The sequence below is a fragment of the Eriocheir sinensis genome, chromosome 18 (genome assembly GCF_024679095.1).
Source record: "Eriocheir sinensis breed Jianghai 21 chromosome 18, ASM2467909v1, whole genome shotgun sequence".
NCBI classification, from domain to species: Eukaryota; Metazoa; Arthropoda; class Malacostraca; order Decapoda; family Varunidae; genus Eriocheir; species Eriocheir sinensis.
The window spans coordinates 7,536,533-7,549,228 of NC_066526.1; the positions used below are offsets into that span (position 1 = coordinate 7,536,533).

The following is a 12,696-nucleotide window of genomic DNA, read 5'->3' on the forward strand; positions in this document are numbered from 1 at the left end:
CTGATGCAGTGTACCACTAGTGGCCCAACTTGCCATACGGAGTATTTTACCTTGCTGTTGTGTCTTGGGTTACCAGTATACCATTGCATTTACAGTAAATAAATGATATGAGACATCTTACTTTTGCAATTATGTGTGAAAATGAGTGGTTCTAAATACGTACAGAGGAAGTATGATGCAATGAATTTCGTCTCATAGTGATTTATTAATCTCTCTATATTTTTTTCTTTTTATGTCTCTACAGACAATGAATGTCTCAACTTTCTACATCAGTCAGACTCATGATTTTTGCAGATTTCTGTTTGTGTGTGTGGGTGGGGAGGGTCGGGGGGCTAGAAAAATAATCCCTTTTGGAGACATTTTTAGGCCAATATAGAAAAAATGTGTGTGTGTGTGTGTGGGGGGGGGGGATAGCTGGCCTTGACCCCCGAAATTATGACCCTGGAAGTCATGATGGAGAAGAAAGCTCAGATGAGGATTAAGTTCCCTTCAATGAGAACGACACGAGCCTGCGTGAAGCAAGTGATGGGTCTGAGTCAGCCGATGAATCACTGTTCTGCACCCTCACAGGGATGGGGCCTGTTTCTTCTAAACAGCATTTCTATACCTTCAGTGGTAGAGAAGAGCTGGCTATTTTGCCTCAAATAAACCACATCCCATTGATATGTATGAATTATTTATAACTGATGATTTTTTGGACATACTACTTGTCACTGAAACATAAATTTGCGGAGAAGCACAATGCATAAGAAGATTACAAGTAGACCTTCCATATTTTGCATCAGAAGGTTATTTATCTGAATGAAAGTGAAAATTATTTCGCCACAGTATAGATATTTTTAGTTTCATTATTATTCAGTGTTTTCTTACTATCGAACAAAGTGTGAAATTGCTCAAAGAAAGAGCAGATTGTTGCAATTTCTTTCAATATAAAAATGCACATTCATAGAAGTTGAATTATGTTAAATTTCCTTCTAAACAACAGGACTATGCCTATTTTGCATTTTATATATATATTTTTTTCTATGTAAATGAAAAATATTTATTAGGCTTGGAGTTCATTATAATGGTACAAAATTAACAAGCATTTACTGTATATCTCTCTCTCTCTCTCTCTCTCTCTCTCTCTTCACCTCCTCAAATTCCTTCCCTTCTAAGTGTTCCTTGTATCTAGTCCTTCCAAAATCCTAATAATTTACAGAATATAGCAGCATCAAGTAATTCAACCTTCCTCTTCTTCTTTAGGTGTGGACGATGGAAAATGCTATTGGCAAGATCAGCAAGGAAATAGAAGGGCTGGAACAGAGGCTGGGAGAGCAGAAGAACTTCCTTGAAGAAAAAAAAGCCTTCCTTGCAGGCCTCAAGCAGCAATGTGTTAAAGCAGAAGAGAAACTTGCCCTGAACACTGAACTAGTTATGTCAGCTGAGGAGACATTGCATTCCTTGGAGGCGCTGATTAAGGTGTGGCTTTCCTATTTATTTTGGTAATATTGTACGTTCTTCGTCACATTAAAGTCAGCTTCAGGTAAATTTGAATAGATGAGGTATGTGCAGTAGCTTAATTTCTTGTTATACGTTCAGCCTGATGTGCAAAACTAACTGGACGAAACCAAGGCTGGGCATCCATTGGTCTATGATGTCCATGATGCAGTATCCATGTCTGTGTCTGCCTCTGAGTCTGTGCCATAGTCTTTAGCATGCATCAAATATGTTCTAAGCTCAACTTACTGAACTGTTGAAGCAGGGCAGTATTAGAAGGAAAACAGTGTTGAAGTTGCTGTCATAGCCATAGTATGATCAATGAATGCACCTTAGCCATTTTTGTGCTAATACAGAGAGTAACTCAGACATGAATGCATTTTCATGACAAGGTAGGGAGGCATATTAAAAACTAATTTGGATATCTTTTCTCAAGTTCATGCAACACTCGGAGAAAAATCAGACTTCTTCCTTTTGATGATCCTCTAACCACAATTATTTACTGATATATTTTCAAGCATTTTCAATTTTCTTTTATATGCTTTTTGTCATGCCTAGTGCTTTTCATGGGTCCTGAGGTTGTCTTTTAATTATATGTACACATGGTTACATAATTTGATATCAGGCATGAGGGCATGTTGGAAAACCTGGGGAAGGTAAAATGGGGCAGTCCTAGACTTCACACTGGCCTGTATTTACCTAGTTGTAATTTTACAGGGCCTGGGCTTATGCTCATGTGGTCCTGTCTCCATATCTGTACTTGTCTAGTTTTTCCTTAAAGTTGTGCACACTCTTCACTGATACTACTTCCTCAGTCTGTTCCAAACCTCTGTTTCTTTGTGGGAAGCTATATTTTTATATGTCTCTCAAGCTTTTTCCCTTTCTCAATTTTTTACTGTGTCCTCGTGTTTTGCTGGTGTTTCTTACTTCTCTTAGTAGTAACTCCTCAGTATCTACTTCTTCCATTTTATTCCACAATTTGTAAATTAGTATTAGGTCTCCCCTTTCTCTTCTTTGTTCCAATGTTGGCAGGTCCATTTCCTTTAACCTTTCTTCATATGACAATCCCTCCAGTTCTGAACCCATTTTCGTTGCCAACCTTTGTATTCTTTCTATTTTTTTTCACGTGTTTCTTCTTATGGGGAGATCACACAGTTTCCGCATATTCCAACTTTGGTCTAATTATAGTGGTAATCATCTTTTTCATCATATCTTTATCCATGTAGTGGAATGCTATTCCTATATTTCTTACCATCCTATATGTATCACCGAATATCCTATTTACATGACTCAGACTGTTGATTATCTTGTATTGTCACTCCCAGGTCTCTCTCTTCTTGAACTTTAATATTTCTCCATCTCCCATTCTATTTGTCCACTTTTGTCTCCCTTCACTCTTTCCCATTTCCATTACATGACATTTCTTCTCATTAAACTCCATCTCCCATTTCTTACTCCAATCCCAAATCTTATTTAGGTCCTCTTGTAGAATTTCACAGTCCTTACTATTTCTTATGCGTCTCAGCAATTTCGCATCGTCTGCAAACAAGCTCATGTAACTACAGTTGAGCCCCATTTAGTGCGAGAATTAGGTGGATGAACGCGGTCGCGCTAACTGAATTCGCGCTAATTGAATAAAGTAACCAATATGAAAAAAATTATTTGGTGCACACGTGGGTCTGACTTTTGGGTTTGATAATTACTCAAAATAATCACTCACTTAAAAAAAAAAAAACCTACGATTGGCTGAGCTCTGAAAACATGGTTGTGATTTGCTGGGAGTCTGATGACATCATTGCTGGCGCTCACCCGGTCAGCGGCCTTGCTGCCTTAATGCAGTATCACACTTGGACAACTGGCAAATCCAAATTTTCCGGGTGTGCGTCACACACAGCCAAGGTCAGTTGCCCGTATCCACATCCACAATGTAAACAAAGTACTTGTCCTGTATCAACATGGTGTCGTCTGCTAAAGTAAGGGCTCTCGCGGCTTGTGCCGCGCATCATGGCGGCTTGTGCTGCGCATCATGGTGGCTTGAGCCACGCATCATGGCGGCTTGTGCTGCGCATCATGGCGGCTTGAGCCACGCATCATGGCGGCTTGTGCTGCGCATCATGGCGGCTTGGCGCAATTTTCAAAATTCAGTCGTGGTGGCTGCTCGCGCTAACTGAGGCTTTCGCGCTAATTAATTTTTTCTTGGTAGATGGTGGCTCGCGCTAATTGATCTCGCATTAAGTGGGGCTCTACTGTATTTACTTTCTCTGGCACATCATTTATATATACTAGGAAAAGTATTGGTGCCAGTACCGATCCTTGAGGCACCCCACTGTGTACATTTCTCCATTCCAATTTCATATCCTTCACCACTGTTCTCATTTCTCTTCCCTTTAAGTAACTTTCCATCCAGTTTTTCATTTTCCCATTAATCCTCCTATTTTCCAGCTTCCATAATAGTCTTGTATGTGGAACTTTGTCGAAAGCCTTCTTCAAGTCCAAATACACGCAGTCTACCCATCCATCCCTCTCCTGTGTTATGTCTGTCACTCTTGAGTAAAGGCTCAATAAGTTTGTTACACATGAACACCCTTGTCTAAAGCCATACTGTTTTTCTGTAATTATATTGTGTTCTCGAAATTTCATCCATTGTTTCTTTGTCACTTTTTCACATATTTTACAAACTATACTGGTCAATGATACTGGTCTATAGTAACTTCAGAGGTTCTTCCTTTTTCCTACTTTTATATATAGGGACCACCTCAGCCCTTCGTCATTCCTTCGGTACTTTACCAGTTGATATTGAGCACTTTATGATATCATATATATACCGGTCCAACCAACTGATTTCTGCATTCTTTCAAAATAAAACTTGATACTCCATCCGGTCCTATTGCTTTTTTCTCTTCCAGCTTCTCCATTATTTTATATATCTCTTCTTTAGTTACTATGACTTCCTCCATTTGAACATTCATCTTGTAATCTTGTGGTTCATTAAACTGTGATTCTTTTGTAAAAACTTGTTGAAACCTCTTGTTTAGCAGCTCAGTCATGTCTTTAGGATCTTCAATTATCTTATTTCCATCTTTCAGTCTTTCTATTTTTTCCTTTAGTTGATTTTTCCATTTATAAATCTATAGAACAATTTTGGTTCCTCCTTACACATTTCAACAATATCCTTTTCGTATCCTTTCTCCTCCTCCCTCCTTATTTTCACATATTCATATCTTGCTGTCTTAGTCTTCTTTATTCCTTTGGTTCTTATTTCTTTTCAATCTTTTCCATGCTTTGTCTCTCTTTTTCTTTGCACCTGCACATCTTGCATTAAACCAATCTTGCTTTCCTCTTTCTATTGGTTTATATAATGGGACATTATTTGACTTGTGTCTCATATGCCTCTATGAAAATATCATATTTTTCCTGCACCTCATTTGTTCTTTTTAACTTTTCCCAGTCCAGTTTTTCATAATATTTCTTGAGATTTTCTATGTCTGCTTTTCTGTAGTTTCAGTCAGTGACTTCCTCATGGGTTTCTAACTCTATTATTACATGATCGCTTTTTCCCATGGGACACATATATCTTAATTCATTTAACAGGTGCACTCCCATCGTCAGTACCAGGTCCAGTCTTGCTGGTTCGTCATCACTCCTGTATCTTTTATTCTCAGTCAACCACTGCATCATTAAGTTTTCCACAGTCAGTTTTAGAAATCTTTCCCCCCATGCCGTCTCACTTCCTCCACTTTTGAATGTTTCCCAATTTACCTCTTTGCAGTTAAAGTCCTCAACCAACAAGACTTTTATTTGCTTTAAGTAACCTACTCAAACTCTGAATGGTATCCTCAATCATCATCTCATATTCTTACCTGTTCCTTGAGTGTCTGTGTCCTGGGATATTGGGGTCTTCCTATCACAGGCTCAAAGGGTCAATGTGACGGAGATCAGCATTGCAGCCAAGTGTGGCTATAGCCTATGTACCCAACTTGACCTTTATCTGAAGCTTGATTTTTCGTTGTCTATCTATAGCTTTAATGCTCCCTTCCCTCTGGAGAAAGTGTTTCCAGTTTTCCCTGTTCATACACCTGGATTTGGATCTGGATGTATGATGTGCAGGGCACCTTTCAAGTGCATAACACACATATGTTATGTAACATCCACACACTCCTTTCTATCTCTCTCCTTCAACTCTCTCCTCATCTTGTTGATGTTGTGGCCTCCCAACCACTACATACCCTCCTATGTGACTCATAAACCCTCTTTACAAAATCACCATTCTCAATATCTTCCTCTATCTTCTTCCATCAGTCCACACAGCAACAGTGCCTGCTGTATTGGGGGAGAGATAGTGGTGGCCACTCTCACAAGTCAGCAATTCTGTGAGGCAGCAGTTTGATAAAGCTAGTAGGCCTCCACGTCAATTGTGCTGACTTAAAGAGGTCTTACTGTACTTATCTACTGTTATGTCACCCTTGAAGGAAAGAAGGGCTACAAGAATGAGAGAGCTGGTGCATGCAAGGATGGAGTGCAGGGATAGGAACAAATAGATTCCTTTGTTATGGCCATCTAGTGAGGGAATTATATGCATATTCATAGTGCACAGACAGCTTTGTTGATTGTAGTATAATATGTTGGAAGGTTGAAGTAACACTTGGAGCAGTAAGGCCAAAGTGTTTTACTGAAATAGTAGTGAGGATATCAGTGTTTTGGCCCATGCACCATATATGCTCTCTAAAAAGTTTATATCTCTTGTCAAATTCGACCCCCAAAGTCTATAATTAGGCTTACACAACTACATACAGGAAATGGTCAGTAAGTTTGTATACAGATACTATGTTTATATGTTGCATCCATGCTCCTTTTCCTATTTCTAGGAGGCAGAAGGTATGGCGAGGGGGCTCGTCAAGCAGAAAGAGAGGGTGGCAGAGGCTGAGCAGCATCACAGGCAAATCCTGAGCAAGTGGCAGGAGGAAGAAGCAAGAATCAAAGGTGAGACAGCTGCCCTTCACTCCACAAAGGCTCGCCTGCAAACCAACATCAAAGTGCATGAAGGGAAAATAGCCAAGCAGAAGGAGATAATACATGATCAGGTTTGTCATTTGAAAACTGTAATTGTATATAAGTGAGATGTACCAAGCTGTCTATTTAATGAACCTCTTGCAACTAAAATCTGAGTTATCAAACCATGTACCAGTGGAATTTTTAAATGTAGAGGTACCCACATTAGTTTCTAGTGATGCAAGTGTCTTCATTTATGTCTGTTGCCCATGTTATATACTGTTACATTGCCATGACCCTATTACCTGTAAATTTTATCCCAGTTTGTTTTCCCTCACTCAGAATGCTCTTATTATCATTATAAACACACAACAGGAGGCAGATGTACAAAGGCTAAGGAGACGGATACACGACCTCACTCATGACAGCAACAATAACACTGTGGAGGAGTCGGAGCAGCAGAAGCACCTGGAAGTCTTGCAGCAACGGTTACAAGACATCTCCCATACAATAAAGGTCTTGACCAAACAGCTGGCTAGTCTCAAGGTTAGTACATAAAGGCAAGAGCACTATCGCATCAGGTTCTGTTCTCAAAGTCCATGTAAGTGCAAAGGCTCAGTAGCCAATGGTGGCCTGGGGCCATATGCTCAAAATTCTCCCTTTGAGTGTCTTTGAGGATCCCATGTGCAATGATCAGCCAAAGGGAGTTCTGTAAGTTTGATGCATGAAAAGCCACCTTGCTTAGCTGTAAGGCAACAGAGTGTCTGGGAGACAAATTAAACTTCTTGATATAAAGGAGATCAAAATCAAGAAGTGATTCAAAGCATTGTAGGTGGTGAATGATTATTCATCATCCTCCTTCATTTACTAGCTTTTACAACAAGGCCTTCAGCACAAACAACAGACTTCAGTCCCTTTGCTCACAAGAAAACGTCCAGTTCGTTAACTTGTGGAACAATTTTTACTACGATTCAGACTTGTTCCTTCCTGATGGCATTCACTTAAACCCTGTTGGAGCAGCCCATTTCGGGAGGCTGCTCTGTGACCAAGTGGCTCTTCGAAAGCCAAAAAACGTGGAGGCGAGAACACCAGCAGCTCCACCGTAAGGGAGCACTCAACCCGCAAAACTCCTGACTCGAATCACATTAAAGCTTGCTATGTAAACGCTCGTAGCCTACGTAACAAATTTGAAGACTTAGAAGTCCTCGCAGCTACAAATCATTATCACATCATCGGAGTCACAGAATCTTGGATAGACACTTCAAATAGAGATTTCATTGCGGAATATAGATTACCGGGTTATACCATTTTTAGTCATGAAAGAGAGAACAGACAGGGTGGAGGCGTTATCTTTTATATCCACAACTCTCTCCATCCAGTATCCGTGGAAACAGATATTATAACCAATGTAGACACGGTCTTCATTGAAATTAAAAATAAATCTCGTAAAATAGTAATTGGACTTATCTACAGACCGCCAAGGCAGACTCTTGATATTGACCACGCATTAAGTGAATTATTATTAGAAACAAGTAGCAGTTGCGAGGCAGTAATTGTTGGGGACTTTAACTTGCCAGTGAAAAGATGGGGTGAACCGTTGAACTGTCATACAGGGCTCGACCTGTACACAAATTTACTAGAAGTCCTCGCAGCTACAAATCATTATCACATCATCATACACGTTCAAGAACCGACTCGGGAAAATAATATACTTGACCTTATCTTTTCAACGACAGCTGATCTAGTTAACGAAGTAAATGTTGGTCCAATTTTTAGTTCTAGCGATCACAGAACAATCACATTCAGCATCAATATGAAAGAAAGTAAAGTAACTCCTAGTAAAGAAAAGGTGCCTGATTATCAGAGAGCGAATTTCGTAGGACTCCGATCAATTCTAAATAATTCTGACTGGACTGAAATCACGGCGGAAACAGATATTGATAAATCTTGGGGGGCCTTCACCACAATATTGAACAATGCCATAAGCATATGCGTACCTTATCGTAACAGACGTTCAGCTTCTAAGAAGAAACCCAAATGGTGGAATAAAGAAATTCAAAATAGCCTATCTCTTAAAAAATGCGTATACAGTAGATACATATCAACTCAGAGCGAGGCTGACAAACTAGAGTTGGACAGAATTCGCTGCGAAACCAAGAAATTAATAAAACGAAGCAAGAAAAATCTTGAAGAATATATAGCGGAAACAAGTAAATCTAATCCTAAAGAATTTTTCAGCTATGTAAATAATAAAAAGTCACTCACTTGTGGTATCGGACCGCTTGATAATGAAAATGGTAACCACATGAACGATGAAAATGAAATGGCTACAATCCTAAATAACTTTTTCAGATCCGTATTTACCGACGAAGATTGTTTATCACCTCAACCGGAGGTTAGAAGGGCCGAAAAAGATGTTAAGTGGCGTGCTCATCGTAGAAAGTGACATTTTACGCACAATTGAAAAGATTAAAGTAAGCAAAGCTCCTGGTCCAGACAAAATTACCCCTAGGGTCTTAAAAGAAATCAAACATCAAATTTGTAAACCGCTCTCCATCATATTCAATAAATCTTTAACAGCTGGAAAAGTTCCGTCGGATTGGAAACTTGCAAATGTCACACCAATTTTCAAAAGGGGACAAGTCTCATCCAGGAAACTATCGACCAATTAGCCTGACATCTATTGTTTGTAAGTTAATGGAGACTATCATTCGCGACAATATGGTGAAATTCTTCGAAGAAAATAATAAAATAAATAATTCGCAACAGGGCTTCCGTAGTAAACGTTCGTGTTTGACTAACTTACTTGATTTTTTTCACTATATTTTTGAGGTGTTCGATGAAAGCAGATCAGTAGATATCATATATCTGGATTTTCAAAAGGCATTTGATAAGGTCCTCCACCAACGATTACTCAGCAAACTACTGGCGACGGTATCTCGGTAACATTCACAATTGGCTTATGGACTGGCTCTCTGAGCGGAAACAGAGTAGTTCTAAACGGTGTTACATCTAACTGGCTCGATGTCAAAAGCGGCGTACCTCAAGGATCAGTGCTTGGCCCCATGCTCTTCTTAATTTATGTTAATGATATCGATGATGGGCTCACTTGCAAAGTATCAAAATTTGCTGATGACACAAAAATTGCTAGTAAAGTAACTGCGACACTCAACGAAGAAGCTTTACAATCAGATATAGATCGACTTGCACGTTGGGCCAATCAATGGCAAATGAAATTTAACATTGACAAATGTAAAGTGTTGCACATCGGAAAAAATAACAATCGCGTTCGGTACGTAATGAATGGCCAACAACTTTCTGCAGTAAGTAAAGAAAAGGATCTTGGAATCACTATATCAAGCGATTTAAAGCCCGGTCAGCATTGTTCAGAGGTAGTTGAAACTGCAAACAAATTGGTTGGCTTCATCGGACGAGTCTTTAATAATAAATCGGAAAAAGTAATAATAAAACTGTATAATTCGTTGGTTCGACCCCGTCTAGAGTACTGTGTACAGTTTTGGTCTCCCTACTACAGAAAAGACATAGAAAAGTTGGAACGGGTCCAACGAAGAGTAACAAAGATGATTCCTAGGTTGAGAAATTTGTCATATGAACAAAGGCTTAAAGAAGTAAATTTATTCAGCCTATCAAAACGAAGAAAGCGAGGCGATCTAATAGAAGTGTTTAAAATGTTCAAAGGATTCAGTGATACTAATGCGGAAGATTACTTTACAATTGATCGATCAAATAGAACAAGAAGAAATCACAGTTTGAAGATAATTGGTAAAAGATTCTCGTCGCACGAAGCTAAACACTTCTTCTTCAATCGAGTTGTTAATGTTTGGAACTCTCTACCTTGTGATGTCGTTGATAGTACAACAGCTACGGCCTTCAAGAATAGATTAGACAAGTATTTTGAATCCAACCAACAACTAAGATATTACTCATTGTCGTAATAACGTTAAGTTCTTTCGAATGGTGTCCTTGTCCGCTTTTATCGCCCGGTTAGTGGTAGCAGTAATGGTAGTTCTTTCCTCTTTCCTACATAAATTCCATGCAGTTTTTCCATGCTGCATGGTTCTTTTTCCTTTCCTGCCAGCTTTGGCTGGAGGGATGGGGGGAGGAGCCTTCGCCTTTGCTGTCCTTCATCTTCCACCTTTGATTAGATAGTTAGTGTAGCTTGTCACAAACAACCTCGTAAGGACCAGCAGGTCTGCTGTTGTTTGTTCTTCCTTTGTGTTCCTTTGTGTTCATTCCGCTTACAACATCTAGATACATCTCCCTCAGCCCCTCCCTCGCCTCAGTCATTTTTTTTTTCTTGTGCTGGCTGTAGCACCGGTAGGCTTTCTTGAAGAGCCTTATGGATGGCCCCAGCCCGTTAGTGCGCAGGCTGATTTTATTTACAGTGGCTGCCGAGATGTATGACTCTTGCTTGGCCCATGCTGCCCCCCGGTTCTTCTCTTGACCGAAATCGCTGAAGTTAGGGTTGATTGAAGATCCAGACAGCATGTAGGTAATCTTCCGGCACTCGGCGATGACTTGAAAAATCAACATGTTTCGGTGGGGACTCGAACCTAGTCCATGCTAGGTCCTCGGGCTCACATCTCACACCCACATGCTAACCACTCAGCCACTGCCTCCCCAGCCTGAGCCTGAGTTGGGAGTCACATAGTGCCTTCTGTTATATTGGAGTTTTCAGTACATTGAATGGGAATTTTTTTTTATCTCAGAACACTTACTCCACCTTAAAATTAGTTTGGAAGGTGGTTACCAGAAGAAAGAATGCTTAACCCCTTCTTTACCGAGTGCCGCCACGTATGTAAACATTGCGTTCCCCCGACATACTGACCTGATAACTACACTTCCTGCGGTGTGGGGGGTTGTGTACATTTTATTGTAGCGACCAAACTATTCATTCCTTACGATTTTTTTATATACTGTGGGGTTCTCCCTAAAGAAAATGTGCTACACGAGTGTTTGTCCATGCACACAGCGAGTTCACTACATTTTTTGTAATAAACAACTGAAAACAGTCAAGTGCAGTCATTGGATGTGTATCATGATTTAAACAATTCCTGGATTCACATCAACAAAGTCCTCTTCCACACTAGGCAGAACACTAAGGCGATCATCAGCAAATGGATCTGGCAACAGCTCGAAACGTGTTGAAGCCTGTGACGGGGATGGCGAGTGAGAACCACTTGCTGAAAGGGTAGCTTCGTTGTCCACCTCCTCTGCCTCTCCATCATCACTCATGTCAGCGCCGCCAATGTCACTATCTTTCCCTGGGTCATAATCAGTGTCGCTGTCGTCCACTGATCAGTGGTTTAACACCCATAGCATAGGGGTGGACAAAGTCCAAGGGCCTCGGAGGCTCAGGGGCCTTGGAGGTCCATGCAGGGGCCTCGGAGGTCCTGGGATGAGAGAGAGAGAGAGAGAGAGAGAGAGTGGCGGATTTACATGGAGGCTGCAGCCTCAGGCCCCCAGGCCCTGGGTATTCAGGGGGCCCCCGATGAGGCAATGATTAAAAAACAAATAAATTAGTAAAAGAAATAAAACTAACAAAAATAATGTGAAAATATCTTTTTACTTTCCTTAAATTTACTGCTTTTCCCTTCATAATATTTTCATTTTAGCTAAAATACAATAAGTAATGTGTCAACACTGCAACAAACAACAGTGGCAACACTGGAATCAGAACTCATTACCAGTTCCCCTCTCCCGCGTGTTTGAATGGTACTGTCACTGTGTGGGATCTGTATTTTTCGAAGTTTTCAGAGTGAAATATCAGTGACAAAGCTGTTTTGTGTATATCAGCATGTCCTGTAATAACCACTGATCATTGTCAGACAGTGTTAAAACCTGGTCGTTGCCACAGACATGATTTGTGATGAGTTTTGCAGTGTTGACTTGATCTTTGAAATGAGAAACATGGCCGCTCTGTGCATGGCATGGTTCATGGTGGGTTCTGCATTTTAATAACTTTTGTGTTGATGGGTAAGAATCCGACTGACTGATATTATAGTGAATATGAGCAACAACATTGTGTTGTGTTTTATCAGCATTCAGCATGCTGTATAATGACGAGTGATCATTGTTGGTCAGAAAGCAACAAAACCCCGGTCGTTGCCACATACAAAGTGCGATGAGTTTTGCAGTGGTGTTTCTGTAATGAGTGGTATGATGCGTGGCAGGATCCTGCTATTTTAACAACTTTTGTGCTGAATA

At 40.3% G+C, this 12,696-nt stretch overlaps 1 protein-coding gene across 2 annotated transcripts in view; it reads left to right on the forward strand.

The window, feature by feature from the left end:
* The window catches only part of LOC127000274 (golgin subfamily A member 6-like protein 1), a 90,548-nt gene that overhangs the window by 18,365 nt on the left and 59,487 nt on the right, over positions 1-12,696 (forward strand). For both annotated transcript variants that reach the window (XM_050863739.1, XM_050863738.1), the window contains exons 6-8: positions 1,246-1,461; positions 6,345-6,560; positions 6,844-7,014. In XM_050863739.1, the coding sequence (XP_050719696.1) occupies positions 1,246-1,461; positions 6,345-6,560; positions 6,844-7,014 (603 nt within the window). The remainder of the gene's footprint in view (positions 1-1,245; positions 1,462-6,344; positions 6,561-6,843; positions 7,015-12,696) is intronic.